The 23,724-nt window shown below is 34.3% G+C and overlaps 1 protein-coding gene across 1 annotated transcript; it reads left to right on the forward strand.

Annotated features, from left to right (window-relative positions):
* Window positions 1-1,155: 1,155 nt before the first annotated feature.
* LOC126729161 (cyclin-D3-2-like) lies at window positions 1,156-8,581 on the forward strand. Its single transcript, XM_050434854.1, has 2 exons — window positions 1,156-1,774; window positions 8,018-8,581. Exons 1-2 carry the CDS (start codon window positions 1,295-1,297, stop codon window positions 8,417-8,419), a joined length of 882 nt encoding a protein of 293 aa, XP_050290811.1. The 5' UTR covers window positions 1,156-1,294; the 3' UTR covers window positions 8,420-8,581.
* The last annotated feature ends 15,143 nt before the right edge of the window (window positions 8,582-23,724 follow it).

The following is a 23,724-nucleotide window of genomic DNA, read 5'->3' on the forward strand; positions in this document are numbered from 1 at the left end:
CAAAAATAATTTTGTTCTTATTGACAAAAAAAAAAAAAAAAAAACTCAGCAGCTAAGTAGTAGTAGAGTTAAAGGTTGAAACTGCTGTACACAGTCAATAGTAAAGTCGCCTCTCTTAACTCAAAGTTCTGACTCCGTCCCTGCTTTTAACTAAGATGTTTAGATGAATAGAGTTGGTGGCTACCGTGGGAATCCATTATTTTAGTTTGAGGGACTTGGATTGAAAGATATATAGAGTTAGAAATATATTGATTAAAATTTTTGATCAACTTATTTTTTTTTTTATCTAAAATTTTTTGTTTAGATCAAAAATACACATGACATAACCATATTGTCATTTCATTTTATTTTTTATTTTTCCTCCTTAAATCAACTAATAATTTATGAGTGGCAATTTGTGTTAGCAGATCGTATTCTTGTCGTGTTAATGGAAGAGTATTCAAATACATAGTTCAAATTTAGCACAATCTAAAATCATATCAATAAAACTTTTCAACCTTAATTTGACCTGTTTATTAAGTGAGTTAACGCAATAAAACTCATTTAATAGAAACCATAAAGTGAAAGAGTTTTTTTTTTTTTTTCATTGTTTTTGGCAAAAGGGTTAGAGACTTTAGAGTTTTAATGAATAATTTATCAATATAACCATTAAAATTACTCCATTGTATTTCGAATTCAAATTTATGTTAAGTAAAAATTTACATTTATTTATATTAGTCGAATCATTTCGAGTTGATTGAGGTTAAACAGGTCAACACGGTCAATCCATTTTGACACAGATCTATTTACACTAAGCACCAATCCACAAACAAAAATTGTATTTTGTAGGTGTTGTGTCATACACATGATACCTTACAATAAATCACCTGGGAGAATGTAGCTACCCTCTTCTTTTTTAATTTTAAATGAATCCTACAATTGAAAATGGAAATTATAACATGTGACTCAATTCTCTCTTGACTTGGATAGGTTGGTGAAGTTAGCCAAGCTCCAAGTCAACAATGAAGTCTTTTTTTTTTGGTTTCCATCCTTCTACGAAGGAGGTAGTAAAATGATTTTTTAGGAGCACTTGCCAACAAACTGAAACAAAAGAGAAGATCTAGACAAATCACATGCACGATGCATCTTGATCCCACATAATGATTTATTAATGAATATGCTGTGCAACAGTGCATGAGACCTCTCTTTCAAGGTTGAAGACTTTAACCTTAGAGTTCAAGGTGAGTGGGAACGCAAAACAAAAAACAAAACAGGTGGCTGTTCTCTCTTCTTGTTACGCTGACAAATTAAAGTTATGGCTGAAGAAGAAGAAAAGTCTCATCATCACTTGGTTTGTCTCAATGACCTTTCCTGCAACGAAGATAACATGAGTACTATTGAACAGCCACTGAGTAATAATCATTTGCCACAATTTATAGTGGAACTGGATGAGCAGCTTGACAAGCAATATTGTTGGCTACATATTCTGTTATCTAAGGAAGACGAGACCCATACCAAGCTCTCTACCTGCTTTCTAAAAGCCGATATGTCTCTCATCATCATTTCAGCTCGTCAAGAGGCCGTAAAGTGGATTTTGGCTGTCAATTCTTACCATGATTTCTCTGCCTTCACTGCAGTTTTGTCAGTTAACTATCTTGATCAATTTCTACTCAGTTTTCAGTCAAGGAGTGACATGCCCATGAAGCCTTGGATGGTGCAGTTAGCTGCTGTAGCTTGTCTTTCTTTAGCAGCTAAAGTTGTGGAGATCCACGTTCCTCTTCTCCTTGATCTCCAAGTAAGTTTAATTTGATCCCTATCTCTCTTTCATATGTGGTAGAAAAATCATGATGGTAAAAGTATACAATAAAGAAATGACTGGTACATATCCCCTAATGCACACAGCACACATACTATCCACAATTTCCAAAAAACGAGAGAAATTGTGATTTCACAATTTGAACTTCCTTAACTTGAAGTCACGATTTCCATTATTTTAGAGATTGTGGTAGAAAAATCATAGGGGGTAAAGTATACAAAAGGGAAATTTTTAGTGTACACTCCTTAATGCACGCATAAAAAAATTCCAGTCACAGTTTTGAACCTTCGTAAAGGCACAGGCTCACAGTTTTCTCTTGTTTTTAGAGATTATGGGTACTATGTGTACAACTGTGTGTAACAGAGACTCCCCCCTGTATAAAATCCTTACAGTTTCTCCGCAAAATACAGAACCTTTTGAGGGTAACACTTAACCCTTTTGTATTGATTTGTTTTTTCATTTGTTTGTTGTTGTTGTTGTTTTTTTTTTTACATGATGTATTAGTAATTTCATTTCAAAAGAACAACAGTGAAAATAGTTTAGAAACACAACTCAACCAATCAAGACCACCGATACAGTAGCCACAACTACAGCACCAAAACAGCTACAATACCAAGCATGGTTGTCAAAATCACGATCTAGATCGTAGGATCGTACGATTTTACGATCTCACCTCACCTAAATGTTTAGGATTGCATTAGAATCGTAAAATTGGTAGAATTGTATGTAGGATCGTGTCGGACCGTAGGATCGTATGGGATCCTACCGATCCTACCAAAACATCAAGTTTTTTTTTTTTTTTTTTCCCTATGTTGTGATGCTATGACTTTTTATTTATTTATATATAATTATATTAATTTAAGCAAATGTTTTCTAGTTTCTAGTTCACTTGTTGTAATCAAAATGAATGAATGCTTCATCATTTTTAAATGAAGAATTTATATTGGCTTTGCTACATTTTAAGCTATAATATTGTTAAATTTGTTTGGTTAATATACTAATTTGTGTTCTAATATTACAAAAATGTTTGTCTTATATATAATTTTATTATTATGCTTGTATTTGTATATTGATTCATTGATTTTTTTGAGCATGCTCTATAATTGTTGCTAAGTAGTATAACTTGAATAGTTGAGTGTGAAATTGTATCTTGATCTCTTTTGCAGTTCTAGTATACAAATACACAATTTCTACATAGATGATGAATTAGATGATGATGATGATTAGGACGTAGTTATAAGAACCCTAGAATGAGAATAATTAAATGTTCACTTCACCTTAATATTCATCTTGTTTTTGGATTTCATATTTTAGTTAGCTAGTTTCCTTTTGATAACTTATTTTGAATTTTAAACTTGGAACTTGGAAAATATTTCCATATATGTTGATAAATATTTTGGTATTTGGTTGCTAATTAAACATTTATTGAATTTTGTAGATACATTGGCTCAAAACTTAAATATATTTGTTTCGTTAGTACAGATGTAGCAATTTATGACATGCAAATTGTATCATATGATGCAAATCTTTATTTGTTTTATGGATAAAATTACAATTTACGTGATTATTCAACATTCAAAGTTATTGTCAACGTGTTTTTTAGTTTAAATTTGAAAATATGTAGGATCTTACGATTTACGATCTGATCCTACGATCCACGATCTCACTTACTCCTACGTAGGATCCTGATTTTGATAACCTTGATACCAAGACAGTTTCAAGAAACATTGCACAAAGAGCTGAAGCTCAAAAAACGACAATAAAAAACTTCTAGCTGTGGGAAAATACTATTTTCACACTAACAAATAAATAATTAAAAAAAAGGGGGAAAACGTGACTTGAAGAAAGACCTGCACTCCTTTTTTTTGTCAAATTTCTAGAAATTAAAGGCAGTCCAAGGTATTTAACAAAAAGCTTCCCTTCTTTAAATTGGAGTAAGCCCAATGTTTGCTGTTTTAGGCTTGGAGGAGTAGCTGCAATGAAAATTACTCTTAGGAAATGTTTAGCATGTTGTAATAGTTCTTGTAATCAAACAATTATTCTTGTGTAATAGTTCCGGTTATTTGATTACATTTTTATTATGAAAAATAACTATTTCTTAAAATGAAGAATAGTTATACATTTCTAAAATGGTTATGATAACCATTCTTTAGTGCATGCAATAGTTTTTTAAATTAACATATTTTAAAAAGTACAAATTTTCCTTATGCATCATCTTTACGAGCTTTTCATATGTAACATCCAAACTTATACTATCGCGCACCCTTAGTCTGATGGTCACTTCATAAGTACAAGTTCTTATGGGATGGAGGGGTAAGGGCTAAGGTTCAAGGAAGAAGTTTCACATACATATACTTAGATTAGTTTAGAGTATAATTTCTTTCTCAGATAATTAAAAAAAAAAAAAAACTTATGAATAAGAATAATACTTATTTCATTACAATTTCTTTTATTTTTAGTAATAAAGATTACTATTTTTAATTAATCTTTATTCAGTATATCAAACGTGCCCTTAATAATGTTTGCTCTCAAACCCGATAGCTTTGTGGACTTGTTCCAAGCTTCAAGGGTCACTTGAATTAATTGTAGATAAGCTCCCTAAAACACCATCAAATCATTAGCAAAACATAGATGAGTGAGCTTCAATGCAACATACTTTGGATGAAATTTAAACTCAGCACATTCTCCCACTCCTCTCTACAAAATCTTGGAAAAAACTTTGCATGGCTAGAACGAATATGTAAGGGGAGAGGCAATCCCTTGCCTTAATCCTCTTCCCTTTTGCAATAACCCACTAAGCTACCATTGAAGGCAATTGAAAATATTGAGTTGTTATGCACTCCATCACCCAATGGATACAACCAAGCAATCATTCATCAATTAATCTCCCATTTGATTGATTTTATTTCAAATTTATTAATATCTAAATGAGTTTTTTATAAGGTTTAAGATTAAAAAATTTCTACTTTTATTGTTGGACTAATTAATTTTTTTCCCAATTTTATATCAAATTGGTTTTTTTTTTTTTTTGGTGTTTAAAAAGACCAAGATAGTGTTAAGAGAATCATATTCAAGCTTATTTTAGTTGGGTTTAAAACAAAATTAGGATTAAGATGTTCAAATTTTTATTTTAGGGGTCAAAACTAAAAAAAAGTAAAACACATTATATATATATATATATATATATATATATATATTGTAAAGTTGTGATTTATAACTATGTTTTATGTTGGTTTTATTCCATGACAAAAAGTGTTGTAATTGCATTAATTTATTTCCTTGTATTTTGTGGGATTTTATTGTATTGGGTTTAGTATTAAGTTGGTGAAGAATTGAGCATAAAATGAAGAATTAGTGGATTTCACGAGTGTCTCGCTAGAAGCTTACCCGCGAAATTGCCACGTGAGAAGCAAAATCTGGAAGCTGAAGAGTCATGCCAAGTTTTCGTTTTTGCTAGTGTCTCGCAGGTAAGACCTTCCCGCGAAATACTGGCAAAACATTCTGTCTAGAAGATTTTTAAGTGTGACTTTCTTACTCTTCAACCATACTATATATACCCTCATTACCCACAAAAGTATGAGAGACCATTCAGAGAGAAAAACCCTAGATAGGTTTTCTAGAACACACATACCCATCTTTTAGAGAGAGCTACTTATCCTTAGTGAGAAATCATTCTAGCCTCTTCTTCTTCCCTCTCCTATTATCATACCTTGAGAGGAGATTTGTACCCAAACACAATCCACATCTATTCAGAGTGTAGAGAGTGTTTTGGAGCTTGGGAAGCTTTGGGGATTTACCAAAAGAAGTTGGTGAGGCTTGGCGGATGCAATCGAATGTATTGCGGGATTCAGAAAGCTAGAGAAGATATGACTCTGAGAAGTCCGTTAGTAGCAGGAGTTTGGAGGGCTCAAGTACATTGGGTAGACTAGGGTTGGAGGGTTTTTTGTTATTCGTGTACTCCAACTTTATTCTCTAGTGGATCGATTTCGACTTAGAGGGTCGCGGAGAGGTTTTTCATTGAGTTCTTCGGTTCTCTCTTCGATAACACGTCTTGGTGTTATCTTATGTTGCATCTCTCTTCCCTTACTTTTGTGCTTTACTTTTATTGTTTGTTGTTCATGTTTATGCACTAGAGTAGTATCGGTTCATTGCGCACATTTACTTTTGTTCGCACTTTGATTAAGTAAGAGTAAAAGCAATCTAGTCGTAATTTTTAATTGAGGGTCTGAACAAGCTCTTGTGTTTTCACATAAATTCAAGCTTTCATATATATATATATATATATATATATATATATATATATTTGTTTCAGTGCAGGGGGTTCATTTGAACCTCCTGGGCTCCACACCCCTAAAGATAGTGTAGTACAATATCTCATTCAACAATATTGTAAGCTCCTTCATGAGATCCACTTTATGAGTGCATCTAGGCTGGTCTTTATTTTTGTGGTAGATTTTCACTATTTCCTGTGTTAGCAAAATATTCTTTGCAATATTCCTTCTAGGGACAATGGGGGTTTGTTATTATTGTTGGGTTACACATATGAGTGAAATTTCACATTGAATAATGATGAGAAAAATTAGTAGTTAATAACATAATCGAGTACATACCCATAGGATTTAGGCATTTTGGGTTAAAATGTGTGTTTATATGTTATATTAATTATTCAAAGAATCTCTCCAAGGTGTTCATATTCCCAACAAGTGGTATCAGAGCCCATGGTGTTGTAGGACAAAGATGGTAAGGTTATCGAGGTTCCTTTTGCAGTTGGAGTGGGAATGGGGTGTGTGTACTTAAAGCCCTTTCACAAATGGAGTGGGGACAGTATATTGCACCAACTAAGCCTATAAAGCCCACATAAACGATCTTGGAAAAAGGCCAACAAAGGAGTATTATTGCCAATGATGCTAGACAATGATGAGGTGCGAGGTTCCCATAGAGGATAAAAGACAAGTGGGGTTGATACGTGAAGGCCTATGAATGATGCACTCATGAAGGGAAATGCCCATTACGCAAGGGGGAGCGAGTAGGACTTGTTCATGGCCTACAGAGAGGTCATGAAGCCTACAAAGAGGCAAACACTCAGATGTGAGGGAGAGATTGTTGGGTTATTCATGTGAGTAAAGTTCCACATTGAATAATGTTGAGAAGAATGAGTAGTTAAAATAACATAATTCAGCACATACCACACCACTTAGACAAGGCTTCAATCTATTTACTGAAATTGAAGTAATACATTTGTAGATTATGTTACAACATGAGATAATTTGTTTGAAATCACCCATCTTAGAAGGGTTAGGGGTTTTGGGAATCAAAGACAAGATTGTTGCAATTACCTCACCAAGGAGTTTACCTAATTGAAAAAGGACACAATAGCAGCTATAAGATCTTCATGAACGATGCCTTCATAAAAAATTGGGAAGTAAAACCATTGGATGCATGAGCTTTATCTCCATTAACACTAAACAAATCATTCTGAATTTTTGATCTTGAAACCTCAGCTTGCAAGGCAGATTTCTATTGCTCAGAGATTTTATTAGTGAGAAACTAAGAGATCAATGCTACATCACTATGATTTAAGCTGATGCTTAAAATACCAAAAATTAAAGATACTCATAAAATTCCATTGCCATGTCTTATAAGAGAATAGGGTTTGCAAAATTCTGCCCACTATTGTCAACTAGGCATTTGATAGTGCTCCTTGATTTTCTAATGGAAACAATTTTGGGAATAGGAAGTATTTTGATTTTGATCCCCTAGTGACAACCACTTCACTTCACTCCAGCTTTTTTATTTAAAAAAACTCTCCCTAGCTTGCACAAGGAACTGATAAAGATGCATACTTAATTTCCCTCTCCCTCACAATCAAGTGAGCTGTCCCAGGAGTCTGGAATATTGTTTTGGACCTGCTCAAGTTCCATTTTAGCCTTGAGACCTTCAGAGAAATGCAGCCAGATACTTCTCTATTCTTACTCTTCAAAAATCTCTTGTGCTATTGTTTCATGTGGAAACCATACACTCAACCTCTGTAGCCATGGTTTTTTTTTAATATTAAAATCTAGAACTGCATGTATTTTCACAAAAATAGCTGAGGTTTGTGTATTTTTTTTCCACAATCATGGAACTGTCTTTTATGTCTTTTTGAGTTTTTCCTGTTAGTATTGCATTTACAAGTTGCAACTCAATACAAAGGCTAACGAGAATCAACTTATATGGTTCCAGGTTGAGAAATCGGAATATGTGTTTAGGCCAAAGTCAATCCAAAAAATGGAATTGTTGGTGCTCTCGCTGCTAGATTGGAAGATGAACCCGGTCACCCCACTTTCTTTCATGAACCACATTATCAAAATGGTTCCCATGGGAGATCACCGGCATTTGGAGTTCTCTGCATTATTTAAGCATCGTGTTCTTTCTCTGCTCAGTGATTTTAAACTAGTGCATTATCGGCCATCTGTAATTTCTGCGGCCGTAACACTTCATGTGATGAAGCATATGGATTTTGGAGGTGAGAATTTGGATTCCTGCAAGGATGAACTCTGTGGTATTCTTCAGTTCAACAAAGAGAAACTCGACGCATGTTATCAACTCATCCGGACATCTTTAGCAAATGGCAATAACTACTAGATCCTTTTTCCTTTCATTTTTTTTTTTTTTTATAGATGTGGTCCTCTACATATAATACAACATATCAGATGTATCTCTTCTAGTCTTTCCATAGAAAACCGATAAAATTGAACGGTATAGAGAAGATTACAACAGGTAGCTTCACCTCTCTCATTATGTACTTTTTCCTAATTTTATTTATCACTTTCTAAAAGAAAGTTAGATTACATAATAGCTTGGTTATTCCAGCCATACGAAAGTTTGGGACTGTGCACTTTCTGCCCACAATTCTAAATCTATAAAATTAGAAACCAAGTTAGGGAGCATGATTCTTTTCATCTTATAATATGAAATGGAAAGGGTCTAGTTCATAGTTAAAAAAGTTTATTTCCACACTATTCTTCTGCCTGGAAAAAGAATATCTTCATTTCAAATCATGTTCATCTCGTCTATTTTATGATTCAAATTAATTTTTATAAATCTAAAAATGTACCGATTGTTATGCCATTTAAAATTTTAAATAACCTATACATTATTAGATTTGGCATATAAAATGTGACGTGTGAAATGGAGAAAATGGATAACAACTTAAAAATTAAAATTGAGGGGATCTTATTCCTTCTTGGATGGACGCAAGTAGTAGCTTCACAATTTTTATGGATCTTGTAACCATATTGCAAGTAAATGTTGGGATTTTTGTTTTGTCATGGAATAACCTTTTTTTTTTCGGGTAGCAAAATGAGCCTTTGCTTATAATGCAGATGGGTCTATTCTCGATAGACTATAGTGTGGATAAATAAAACACGCAAATGCCCATTTGCCAATTCATTATTAGCTTTTTCTTTTTATGTTTTTGTTTTTATATATGATAGAATTTTAATTTACAGTGTTCATCCCATGATAATTATTCTTATCTTTTGATTAAGATATCAATCAGTTTTTTTTTGTGTAGACAAAGTTTAAACCCCAAATTTATTATTCGATGATAAAAGACCTTATTAGTTGAGCTAATCTACCACCCCTTTTGAGAAATTAAAGCATAACAACACTTTTCTTATGAAAGTTTGTTTATTCAATAAAATCATTTAGGCCTTTGCTAGGTCAACATTTCACTATATTTCTGTCATATTGATATAAAATAAAAACATTTTCATAACACTTTCATGACAAATCTTAGGTGGTTAGTTGTTACGTATACTTGTTGTTATCAGTAAGAAAAAAGTAATTTAAATAGTGGATTCAGATTAAAAACCTATAACAACTTCTCATTCAAGATTTGTTATAAAAGTGTTACAAAATACTGTAGATATACATTTTCTCCAATACAGATGTCTCAGAAGTCAAGTGGAAACTATGAGAAGTAAAAACTAAAGTCCCTGCCCGTGTTATTATCAACTACAGGCCCACAACTTGTCTGCCTCTTGGTTGAGACTTAAGAGGCCTTGAATGAGATTCCAAATGGGGCCCAAGGCAAGCCAATTATCAAACTAAAAATTTGTAGTTTTATTGTTTCTGTAATGGGTTACGTATTTTTTCCATAATACACTCAAGTCCATTAATTATCTTATTCCTAATTCAATCTCCAATTCCTTGCTTTGGAGTTAAAGATATTTTTGGCAATATTTGACATAGCATGTGAAAATGGTGCCAATAGTGTTTCATATAATTGGGTTTGTATCGAAGTGGATCAACCCACTTTGACTATTAATAGATGAGTTAATTCTGTGTTAACCTGCTTGATCAGCAATCAACCCAAAATAAACTAGGTCATTATTCGTATTAGGAATTGGAGGTTGAATTAGGAATGAGATATTTACTGGGCTTGAGTGTTATGGAAAAAATAGGTAACGCATTACAGAAACAACTCTACTAGAAGCCATGGGCTCCCTTGCTCCAGTACTTGGGTTGCATGTGTAAAAGCTGGATCCAAATTCAGTAATGGGCTGAGATGGGCAGTAAACGATGGTCAGCTTTATGGACTTGCCTTGGGCCCCCATTTGGAATCTCATTCAAAGCCTTTAAGTCTCAACCATAAACAGATTGCTAATTAAATCGCAGATATTGTAAAAAAGTAGAACAAAAAGTGCAAAACTGTGACTCTGTTGATAAATTGTTGTTTTCATGAAATGTGGGTCCTAGTCCTAATGATCATATTTCTAGAGCGCATGATAAATCATTCTGATCCATATTACTTACTCTTAAAAGATTTGGTGATCCCAACTGCCTTATCCTTCATTGTAACCTTCGGCATAGACTTTGTATGCTACAAATAAAACCATTCATGGAAGAGGTCATGAGATAGGCATTTTGTAAAGAGTCTGATCCAGATTAACTGGTGTCTTTAAAGCATTTATCTTAATGAGAAATATAAAAAACAATTACGAGGTGGCCATTTTGTAAATATATCCAGTGAGATCTTGTTGAGAACCTTGGAGTTTGGGCTAGATCTAGCGAAATCCTGTTGAGATCTAGCGAGATCTAGTCGAGATCCATTGGGATTTAAACCAGATTTGGTGATATCTCGTTCATCACCGCCTCCATTAGTATAGTCCGAAATTGACTTGATTCAAATGAAGAACTGTTTGATCCAACCTGATAGTGCTCACAGTCGATGGCAGGTCCTCCGCTTTGCCACTTCCATAAATCAGGTCAAGTTCAGGTGGAGCCCAAACCCAAATCATGGATAGCCCTACTTCAAGTCATAAATTTCATTCAATTCCACCATTGGATCCAATGATTTCTATTAATACTTTTCTATTTCTTAAATTTTTTGAATATTAAAAAAACTAATTAAATTTTTTGCCTTAGACATCCAAATGTGTGTTAAGTCAAACCTAGAGTTAGTGCCCTCCTTTCCAAGGAGTTGAATTTTCCTCAAGTCTTAAGCATGCTGTCTGGATAATCATTTAATATGGTTCTGTTTGGCTTTTCTGTAGGGCTAAAAAGCAACATATTTGTTTGACATGTCAAAGACATTTTCTCTAATATTGACAAGGAACAACAAAACAACCAATTAGACTAGACCTATAACAAATGCCCTATTTTTCAAGGCACAAAAATATATTGGGACTTAGCCACTAATTAGGTATTAAAAACTTATCGATTATCTATATTTCCATTACGTTGTACAATTGGATTGTGAAAAACAAGTAACAAATATGTTTTGTATTGAAGCTTAAATGACTATTTTAGTGACATGCATGGTTACTTTCAATACTACATATGACATCATTAAAGATTTTTGGCCTTTAAATGTGTTCCCTAGTATTAAATGTTAATCGCCTTCAAGAAATAATTATTTTTGGGGTTACTTATGTATGATGATATTGCAAAATTATTAAAGTGTATTTTTGGAAGCTTTTAAAATGCACATATGAATAAAAAACTCAAATCTATTTCCATTGAACGAGATATTGCAATGACAAAAGTATAAGTTGAGATGATGCTAAAAATGATGCAAAATGACATCAAGAAAATTTTTGGAAGCTTTTTTTATTTTATTTAAAAAACTTGTATGTTTGTGTACAAAGATAAAAACGTTTAAAATTATTGATTGAAGATAAAATTTGATTAAAAGCACCTTAACCATAAACGTAAACATAAACATAAATTGAAACGGAGAATATATATATTTTTCTTATTTTGTACCAAAAACATGTGTTTTTTAATCATATATACATATGGAATATGTAACTATTCAATCCATATTTCAATTAGTTATACAATTAACAAATCAATTTTTGACTATAAATGTAAGAGATGTTTTAACTTTCAGTCTTTAGACTCTAAGAAATTTTTAGTGTCTCTCCTATAGCATTTGGTGAGGAAAACAATGATCACCATCCCTAATAGATGATTCACAATTCTAATATTGGGTATTAATTTTTCAATAAATTTTAGGCCATATTCACAAAACAGAATGAAGTATTTTCAAACTTCATTTGAAATAGTTTTGAGAAATGTTCGGGAATAAAATATTTTCAAGATGTGTTCAAAAGACTAGTTATGTATGGTGTTTTGTCCTTTCTTGTAGCAGCAATTCATATCTATCAACAAATGCATCCACTTTATTTCGTTGCAAACTTTCGTTGTAAATTTGATTGATATCATGTCCTTCATATCCAAGTTAACAACAATTCTTATATTTATTTCGTGCTTTTGCCATTGGATTATGATATTCTATATTTTTCTCCACCATAATTATTAAATTTTGCCAACTATTTGTAGCATTATTTCAATTTTATCAACAAATGCATCACCTTGACTTCGTTACAAATATCAATTGTAAACTAGTTTCCTTAACATCATATGTACTATTTCCCTCTGCTTTATTTTTTCTTCATCAAATACTTATTTATTACTTCTCCCATTGAGTTATGATTTTTTATATATTTTTTTTCTCCACCACAATTATTGTATTTTGCAAACTAAAAGGAATTGACCTTTCACACTAATATACCATAAGCAGTTTTATTAGTATTTAGTGGGGAGAAAAGGTAAAAAAGTAGTAGAATTTGAAATTAATAGTATAAAGTATAAAATAAAACAACTTTAGAATTATCTTTCAAATCTAATTAAATTTGTTCTTTTCTTGTGAATTTTTTTATATAAACAATAAAATGTATGTTAATATTTATGTTAATGTTGGCATTTCTTTTATGAGAAAATTACACTTTACCATCCTAAACTATACCCCTGAATACACTTTGCACGCTAAACTTTTCAAATGCACTCTAAACTAAGATCTCTGTTACACTTTACACCCCGATATCAAATTTGCTGTTAACTTGGATGGAAAAGTATGGCACTACGTGAAAAGAACTAAATGTCCATCTTCTTAATCTCTTAAAAACAAATGAGAAATTACAGTTTACTAGCTTAAACTATACTCTTTATTATACTTTGTACCCTATGTTAGGTTCTAAAGTTTAGGATTTTATGTATTTAGAACTCTAATTTGTATTGTTGGCAAACCATGATCAAAACAATGTGTTTATAAGTGTTTAAGTCTAGCTCAAAGTTGTGCATCTATGTAAAGTTGGAATCGAGTTAAAGCAGGAAAGGATTGTGCCTTTCGGCTTGGCTCGATCGATCGAAAGACAGGCTCAATCGATTGAAGCTCGGGCAGAATGTTTTTCTGCAGATTCGTCCAACTCAGCCCTAAGTGTTTTAAACGTTTTTAGGGTTTCTTATTTGTCCTAAGTATAAAAGGCAAATCCTAGCCACGTTTTAGTGTTGCTCATATTTGCGGTTTGTGTAAATCTCTTGTGAGATCTAGAGGAGTTTTCCTTTACACAAACTTAGGGTTTTCAAGGAGAAGATTTATCTACACCTTGATGATCAATTCAGTTGCTGCCATTGAAACTTAAAGAAAACACAAGCGGGTGTGCTTGTAGCTGGTGGTGAATCCAAGAAAGAAGGAGTCCGTGGATTCGAAGTTTGCACGTGGTCGTGTCAGTAAGTTCTACTAGTTAGTAGTAATAAGAAGTCGAGCGTGGGGGCTTGTAAGTCTTATTGTATGAACTTCGATTCTTTCAAGATAGTGGATTCAAGTTTACCTTGAAGATAGCTAGGTCAAATCCTCCCTAGGTTTTTACCGATTTGGTTTCTTGGGTGATCATATCTTGTGTTATTTATTTTCCGCTACTTTGCATAATTTGATTTTTTATATTGTGATAACCTAGACTTGTTTAATTGGACTAAGTAACAACTTGGCTAATTACCTAGGTTTAATCAATTGTTTAAGGGGTCTAAAAACTATCACCCTAAACTTTGAATTCCCATCAAAGTTAATATCAAACTTAACATTGAAGTGCAAAGTGTAACAAATGTCATGGTTTAGAGTACAAAACGTGCATTCAAAAAGTTTAGGATGTAAAGTGTAATATAGAGTATAGTTTAATGTCGTAAAGTGTAATTTTCTTTTCTTTTAAACCGGAAGCAAAAGACCACCCACTTGACCATCACCATGAGAGTATTGGGTCATGTTTGGATTTTTTGGACCTCACTTGTATATGATGAGAGTGAAAGATCTAAAGAGGAGAATTTATTAGTGTCACTTGACCAGCACCACTCCTACATTGTTACTCCATAATTTTTATTACGAATTCTTCTAAATTCATTAATTGACTTAAGCCTTAAAGTGCCTTTGACCAATCCTACCAGTCAATCTCCAAGCCCGAACCAAGGTCTTCATGGCTCTGCTACAAAAAGATCCCACCCGTTCAATTAAAATATTCCACCTCCATTATATATAAGCCCAAATGAGTGATGTCAGAACCCAGGATAATTCAAATTTTACTACATACCATTTACAAATATTAATGGGCAAAAAATAAGTACAGTATTTAGGTATTCTTCTTTAGGTTCCTCACTTCAAATTCAGCCATGTGATTTTTTTCTCATAAGATGGAAGTGTATTTTTAGTTAAGTACAATCACATAGTTGAATCTTCAGAGAGGAATCTAAGAAACAGTACCTAAGTACCATGCCTAAATTTTGTCCATTAAAAATTGACGTGTCCCAAATAACAAAAAAAGTAATTTATTGACTCTTTTTTTTTTTAAATCCAATAATCATATTTATTATCACATCAATTTGTAAATATTATGTAGTAAAAATTTCAGCATTTTTCTAAATTTCACTACATATGGCTTACAAATTAATGTGTCACTAAAAACAAAAAGGTAATTCAAACATTCATTATTTAGATCGTTGAAGTTCACCAAGTACATTCATTGTATGATAAGTTTGTAAACATTTTGTAGTAAAAACTTTAGCATTTTCTTTTTCTCATCTCTAGCAAGGCCTCCAAATACTTGACCAATAGAAACCTAACCTAATTAAAACCCTAAACAATCTGGGAAAAAAAATATTGTAAACATGCTAGACCATCAATGATAATTAATTTCTACAAATAACTTGAGACTTTTATTTTAATAAACCAATATCCCACAATACCTACACTATAGATTGTCAAAAAGATATGGTAAAAAGTACAAGAACAAAAGTGGATAACTCCGTCTCTGTTGATATATAATTGTTTTGAATGTTATTAGTAGTGTTAAATATCATAATTTTAGAGCACATGATGGAGCTCTCTAATCTTTAAGACCAACCCTTTGCTTCCTTCTTTTTTTTTTTTTTTTTACTACAATGTTGAGTGCATTCATCATCGTCTGATGTTTTTTACTACGCATTGTAACCTTCAGCACAATGCTTTGTTGGAAATAAACCATATATAGGATAAAAGCTACTCCGTATTACACACGTGTTGTTACTCACATAAAAAAATCAACTAAAATTATAACTTCAAGTCAAGGTTTGAATTACTTTTTTATATGCGTGTAAAAATATGGAAGAGATCATGAAATAGGCATTTTGAAAATATAAATGCAAAAAAAATAAAATAAAATAAAATTAGATAGTTACAATATGTTGCTAACTCTACAATTCGAAACCTTTCTCCTTAGACCACCAAATACTTTGTGTATGGGAAGATGTTAATTAAGCTACTAAGCTCTTGAAAAAAAAAAATGAAACTATATCTAATTACAAGTAATACAATCATATTAATAATTTTATTGGAAAACGAAAAGGATTTTTCTCCAATTTCACGTGTTGCTTCACTTTCAGTAACATTAATAACATATAATGTAAGTAGCAATTTTTTTTTTCTTTTTTTTTTTTTTTGAGAAAAATGTAAGTTGCAATTAACCCCTGTACTTGGTCAGTTTAGTTCGTGTCCGTTTGGGTACTCTACAGTTTTTGTTATTTATTTGCATAATACGTATCGAAAGACAGTTTTTGGGAAATTTTACGTTATTTGTGTGACAAAAAGCTACAAGTAATCTAAACTTTGTATCTTTTGTAACTTAGATGAGCATCTCTGTGCACAACTAAGCAAGTGAGATTTGTGACTTGTGTTTGTGATGAGTAAGATTAAGTGACCTCTTGTACTTAACACTTGTATCACTCTTTTTGACGGGAAGGACTAGAAAATCCTAAGAGAAAGGCATAAATAACTATCTCACCACTATTGCCCGCCAATCATGAAATGACATTTGTATGCTTCGGCATATATAGCAAAGTGGAATGTCAAATGCTTAACATAATTGGGTATTTTTTTCTCTCTCTCTTATATGCCCATGCATGGTTTGCTTAAAAGAAAAATATGCAAAGAAAAATAAAAGCAAAAAGATCAAAATGCTTTATATATGATTGCAAGCGTATATTTTAGGAGAAGTGGGAGTTATAAGATGTACCTCGAACGTGATAGTCCCCATCAAACAGGTATGATTATGTGTGAGTTAAAATGATTTTCTCATATCTCAAATTTTCATAACATGTATGAAAGTTCAAAAACGTGTACAAAACACCTTTGAACATTTAGACCCCCAAATTACAACTTAACCAATACAAGCAATATGTCAAACAACTAGTGTGCGGAAACTTAACACATGCTATAATACGAAATTGGTTAAAGACTATCTAAGCCATAACAAAATAAAACCACAGCAGATAATAAAAAGGCAAAGATAGAGAGGAAGGAAGATGCAAACACAAAGATAACACGCGATGTGTTATCGAAGAGGAAACTGAAGTCCTCGGCGAAAAACCTCTCCGCCGCCCTCCAAGCGGTAAACAATCCACTAGAAAATACAGTTGGGATACAAGGACAGCAATAGACCCTCCAAGCCTAATCTACCCAGTGCACCAAAGCCCTCCAAGCTTCTTGCTTCAACGAGGTTGCGCCGAACCTTTTTCTTTTCTAGCTTCCCGTATTCCGCTACTAGACTGTAGCATCAACCAATGAAGATTGGTTCCTTCCTAACTGCTTCCCAGAAATCCAAACAACTGTCTCACAGTGATGATGATGGTGAGAACCAGGTTTGGTATAATACCTCTCAAGGATTTGACAATGGAGAGGAAGAGAGTAGAGGAATTTGAAGAGACTCTAAGGTATATATTGTGGGTGAAACAATTTTTTTTTTCTTTAGGGTTTCTCTCTCAAAATTCTCTCTAGAAGCTGTCTTTCAATCGTGGGTAAAAGGGGTATTTATACTGGAGTGGGAGAGGAATGTGAAACGTCAGATTTTACAAAACAGGGGTGGCTCGCGGCTTGACTAAGTCGCAAGATCCAGTCGCGAGTTAACCGTATGGCCAGTTGTCCTGTTTTGTCCTGTAGTGCTCCAGCTAGCATGACTGTTCATCTTCCAGCATGCTTGGCACGTGTGCTGCTTCTGGCGGCTTGCAGCCGCGAGTCCCAGCCGCGAGTCTTTGTTTTCTTGCACACTCTTGAGCAATCTTCACTCTATCTCACTCACTACCCTTACAACAAGCCCACCTAAATACAGGGTTACTAAATGCTGAATTACAAGCAAATTTGGCACGGAATAAAGCCAATTAGATGGTTGAATAAATTCAACCTTACAATGTAGACACTTATGCAATCTTGTGATATTTTTCACATACAACACGTAATATTCTTTGCTACTCTTGATATATGTGCAGGTACAATGTGATTTGGCCATCACAAGGAATACATGTGTTAATGCATGCTCACTAAATTGTTTTAACTTATTTTGAAATATAAAATTGGTTAGACTTGTTTAGTGTGTGTGTGTGTGTGTGTGTGTTTTGGGATCTATGTGCTTAACATTATCTTTCTTAATTGAGAGATGTTTTTGAGAGGTTAAAATGTTGTTTGGGTCCTTGGTTGAGTTGCATGTTTGATTGCATTCATGTATGTATTTTTCTCTTCTTGAAAAACTATTTTTAAGCAATCTCGACAGCTTCTCGACACCTCTTGACACCTGGCTTATCTATCGAGCTCTTCAGCTTCTTTTTATTGCAATCTCGATAGTTTCTCGATAGCTCCTCAATCCATCGAGAAAGTTTATGTCTCCTCAATAGCTGCTTGATAGCTCCTTGATCCATCGAGCTTGTTTTTGATGTGGACACCTCTAGACAGCTGCTCGATAGTTGTATCTCTTCATGCCTTCTCTTCAATCTCTCTCGATAGACAAACTTCTCTCTCACTCCCAAACTCTTCTCGCTCAACCTCTTCATCTTCCCTACTCATTCTTTGGTCTTTTCATTGCATATTTCACAGGTATGATCTCTTTTCAAGCCTTTAATCATATATTTCATGCATTCTGACCTAGCCTTTGGGATTTGTTGAAAATTTTGGGGTTTTTCAAAATCAAAGAGGTTTTTGAAAAATTTTTGGGATGGGCTTTGTGAAAATGGTTCTAAATCATCATGCATTGCATCTCATTTGCATTATAACAATGTTTCATGCATGATAGTTATGTGTTTACTTTGTAGAACTGATTGTGTGCTGGTAGGATTGGATTGGGTAGAGCCCATGCTGTTTTTACTATTGCATATCACATGCTCATGCATTTTCATGCATACGTACCTTACTTTCTCTATATTCTTATATGTTAATTGTATTTGGTGCTTTTCTGCGTGTTTCTCTCTCTCTTTCTCTCTCTCTTGTTTGTAAGGTTGAATTTATTCATCCATCTAATTGGCTTTATTCCGTGCCAAATTTGCTTGTAATTCAGCATTTAGTAACCCTGTATTTAGGTGGGATTGTTGTAAGGGTAGTGAGTGAGATAGAGTGAAGATTGCTCAAGAGTGTGCAAGAAAACAGAGTGTCGCGGCTGGGACTCGCGGGTGGACTCGCGGCTGCAAGTCGCCAGAAGCTGCACACGTGCCAAGCATGCTGGAAGATGAACAGTCATGCTAGCTGGAGCACTACAGGACAACTGGCCATACGGTTAACTCGCGACTGGATCTCGCGACTTGGTCAAGCCGCGAGGTCAAGCCGCGAGCCACCCCTGTTTTGGAAAAACCTGACGTTTCACATTCCTCTTCACTCCAGTATAAATACCCTTTTAACCCACGATTGAAAGAGAGCTTCCAGAGAGAATTTTGAGAGAGAAACCCTAAAGAAAAACAAGATTGTTTCACACACAATCCCTACCTTAGAGTCTCATCAAATTCCCTCACTCTCTTCCTTTCCATTGTCAAATCCTTGAGAGGCATTATACCAAACCTGGTTCTCACCATTATCATCTCTGTGAGACAGTCGTTTGGAGTTCTGGGAAGCAGTTAGGAAGGAGCCAATCTACATTGGTTGATGCTACGGTCTAGTAGCGGAATCCGGAAAGCTAGAAAAGAAAAAGGTTCGGCGCAACCTCGTTGGAGCAAGAAGCTTGGAGGGCTTAGGTGCACTGGGTAGATTAGGCTTGGAGGGTCTATTGCTGTCCTTGTATCCCAACTGTATTTTCTAGTGGATTGATTACCGCTTGGAGGGCGGCGGAGAGGTTTTTCGCCGAGGTCTTCGGTTTCCTCTTCGATAACACATCGGGTGTTATCTCTGTGTTTGCATCTTCCTTCCTCTCTATCTCTGCCTTTACATTATCTGCTGTGATTTTATTATGTTATGGCTTAGATAGTATTTAACCTATTTCACATTATAGCATATGTTAGGTTTCCGCACACTTGTTGTTTAACATATTGCTTGTGTTGGTTAAGTTAATTTTTGGGGGTCTAAACGTTCAAAAGTGTTTTGTACACGTTTTTTGAACTTTCATTGTTTACGTTAGTTGCATCATGACACTTAAACATAAATCTACTCCATCTTGGAACCCTCTTCGTTCCAGAGCATCTACTTCTTCTGATCCCACTCCTTCTTCCGTTCGGTTCCGTGATGAGAAGGCTAAATCGGACTTCTTTGAGAACTTCTCTAGACAAGGCAATCATTCGGAATGCCAAGTCATTTTGTCGGACTTCTTTGACACTGACCTAGCCATTATCATTCACAGTAGGGGTTGGGAGTCACTGTGTGGCGTCCTGGTCACTTGTCAATCCATGCTTATCCAGGAGTTCTACTCTAACTTGCATGGATTTGATTATTCAGTACTTCTCTTTGTTACTCGTGTTTGAGGTACACGCATTGTGGTCACACCATATATTGTATTTGACGTGCTCCATGTCCCCAGGGTAGCGCATCCTAACTACCCTGGTTGTGAACGTCTTAAGACTGTGTCTAAAGACAAGCTTATGTCAACTTTTTGTAAGCGTCCTTCTGATTGGGGTGATCGTCAGTTCACTCCTTGTTTGGCCTTTGCTAAAGGTCCTCGTTTTCTTAACGTGGTTATGAATTTTGTTTTAAATCATTTATCTTATTATAACTCTATTACCAAGCCCCGCGCTCAATTTTTACTTTCTCTTTTAGAGTATCTTACTATAGATTTTCCTTCTCATTTTATTCTTTCTATTATAGATGTATATAGGGATACGGTGACCCATGTTAAGCTCATCTTCCCTTCGGCTATCACGAGGATTTTACGCCATTTTTCTGTTCCCTTTCCCGTTTCTGACCACTTCCATATTATGTGTGTCATAGATGCCACTACCGTTAAATGGAGCGAGGCGTAGCTACGTTCAAGGCGGTCCGGGTCAGCTACTCCTCCCACTCCTTCAGCTCCGTCCATCTCCACTCCTTCTTCTGTAGGAGGTATGACTCTTAATGCGATCATGGTGCAGTTTCAGTGCATGGATGCTCGTATTGACACTCTCAGTGATGAGTTGTGTCAGGTGAACACCCGTGTCAGCCGTATTGCCAGATGGCAGGCTTACCTTGGTGGCTTTGTGGAGTCTCCCTCTCCTTTTCCAAAAGCATCCGAGGACGATGATGACTCCGATGACGATGATGATGATGATGATGATGAGGATGGAGATGCTAGCTTTTCCAGTGCTGACGAGATGTCTACTTGATACTCTTACCCTTTGTCACTTATGACAAAAAGGGGAAGTAGTTTTGGATATGAGAGTAGTTATACTTATAGGGGGAGGGTTAGTATATGAGATTTTTGTTAGGGGGAGTGTATATTGAGGGATGTAGTGAGGATTTGATGTATTTTTTTCTTTTCTCTCTATTTCAGATACATTACATCTTGTATATTGGTCTTGTGACCATTTTGACATACATTGTACTTATATTTGCTTTATATATTATTGATGTATATTCTTTCACCTATCTCTCCATATGTTGTTTCTTTTCTATCTTTATACACATGTTTCTTATATAATGTATGCAATTTATTATTTCTGTTTCACACTAAGATACCGTAATGAGTTATATGTTTGAAGTGTTTCAGAAATACAGGTTGTTAAAGTCTACTTGCCATAAACTCTCTTCTTGCAAAGTTTTTCAAGAGTTTTGTTAGGATAGATTTTATTGTATTCAACAAGTGAATATGAGTTGAGTAATTTATGACTTCTCTCATATCTCATTTGTTTGTTGTGGTTTTATCATGGATTACCAAATGAGGAGATTGTTAGGACATATGTGATTCAATGTTAGGAACATATGTCAACATTTTATGTAATTGGCTAATCTTTTGACAAAACGCACTTTACTTATAATTGGGTAGATCTAGGATGTGTTTAATGTTTCAAGAAATAAGGTTTCAAGTTCAAGTGTTAAAACCATGCAAGTCTGTCAAAGAATCAAGTCAGAAAGTGCAGGATTTTAAGGCTCGACAGCTAGTACTATCGAGATTTAAAAGCTGCTGAAGCCCGTGGCTCAATAGCTAGCTCGATAGATGGCTATCTATCGAGGTTTATGAAACTCAGTTTTTCAGGATTGTTTTTCATCCAATCCGTGAATATATGTTTGAGCTTTCTTTTCTCACAACCCTAAACATATATAAGGATTATTTTGAGGGCCATGAAAGGTTACATAAGTTGCACAAGAGCAAATTTCATAAGTGTGAAGAAATGTGTGATCGGAAACCTAGTTTGCCCTAGTTCTTGAAGAAGCTGCTATGTTTGTACACCATAGGGTTTTGTGACCAAGCAAATTTATGATCTTCATCGTGTGATAAACAAAAGACCTTTGCAGCCAACATCCTTCTCTAGTTGGTGATCAAGTCGTGTATTGAGATCCGCGTATCTATTGGTTAGTCATGTACTGGGAGCTATTCATTGAAAGGAGAGATTGTCACTACAGAACAAGTCCAATTGGGTATTGGAGTAATGGTTCAATTGTAGGTTGGTATAAGGTATTGGGATATCTTTACTTGTAACCGCTTGTTTTGATAATAGTGGATTCTCGAGAATGGTGACCTTAAAATCACTCGGTGGGGTTTTTGCCATGTAGGTTTTCCCCATTCGTAAACAAATCACCGTGTCAATTTAATTTTCACTGCATACTTAGTTATTTGGTGATTTGTTTGTACTGCCAGATACATTGCACGTTAATTTGATTAATTAAATAACTTAGCTAATTAATCAATTAATTCATCACAAGGGGTCAATTCGTCTTTGGCCTATTACTTCAATTTCCTATTAATCTGATAAGATTTTTTAATGTTCCTACTGCCTATGTCTTAGCTTATGTATTATGTCTTTATATTAACTAATGATATGCATTTCTATTTGTCTCTATTTAATCATTAGTTTGATAGGCTTTTTTAACCATTAGTTTGATAGGTATATCCAATAGGGGGTTTATGCACAGAGTTTCTGACCATGGAGTGGGACTCTGCAGCTTAAAGATTTCTTTTTTGGAACATGAATAGAGAAACTCTTACTATATTGCTTCTTTTAAGGATTGTGATTGTGCCGATAAATTCTTTTTCTACTAGAGTCTTATTTGTCTTTCTAGATCTGGGTGATTCGGTGCTAACATTGTTCCTTTACCAATGAAGGTAAACAGCACATCCCCTCCTACGCATGTAAAACAATATTTTTGTGGCTGAACCAAGTATATGAGAAGATAAAATCATGAAATTCATTGTTCAAAATGTTCCACCTATATCATACATTTTTTTTAAAAAAAATTCACCATCTCCAATGTGCAATTTCTTGGGGTTTGTAACATCCTTTGGAAGTCTCTCTGTCTAGAACAACATCGAACTCATTTGACTAAGGCAAATAAAATTCGAGCTGACGTTTTTTCTTTTCATGTTTCCTTCATTAGACGCATCTATTAGGCCTTTTTAGTTGCCCATGAATTGGAATCATTCATATTTTGTATAATACTACATTCACATATCCAACATCTTGGATGATGCTTTAGAATTTGAAGTTGTCATTGTAGTGGATAGAATGACTCATTTGTACAAAGTTATGAAATCTCACTCCTTCAATTGTTCATTGAAGTAAGTTGTCTAAGCCTTTTGTTGTAAAATTAGTAGTACATTTAGCATTTTCTTTATTTTCATACTCTTTCATGCTTTGATTGGAAAGTTGTGCTAATGAAGTTCCTTATCAGTTTCTATTGTATTTGATCTATGTTTGTTTTT

This window comes from Quercus robur, chromosome 5 (genome assembly GCF_932294415.1).
Source record: "Quercus robur chromosome 5, dhQueRobu3.1, whole genome shotgun sequence".
Classification (NCBI taxonomy): domain Eukaryota; kingdom Viridiplantae; phylum Streptophyta; class Magnoliopsida; order Fagales; family Fagaceae; genus Quercus; species Quercus robur.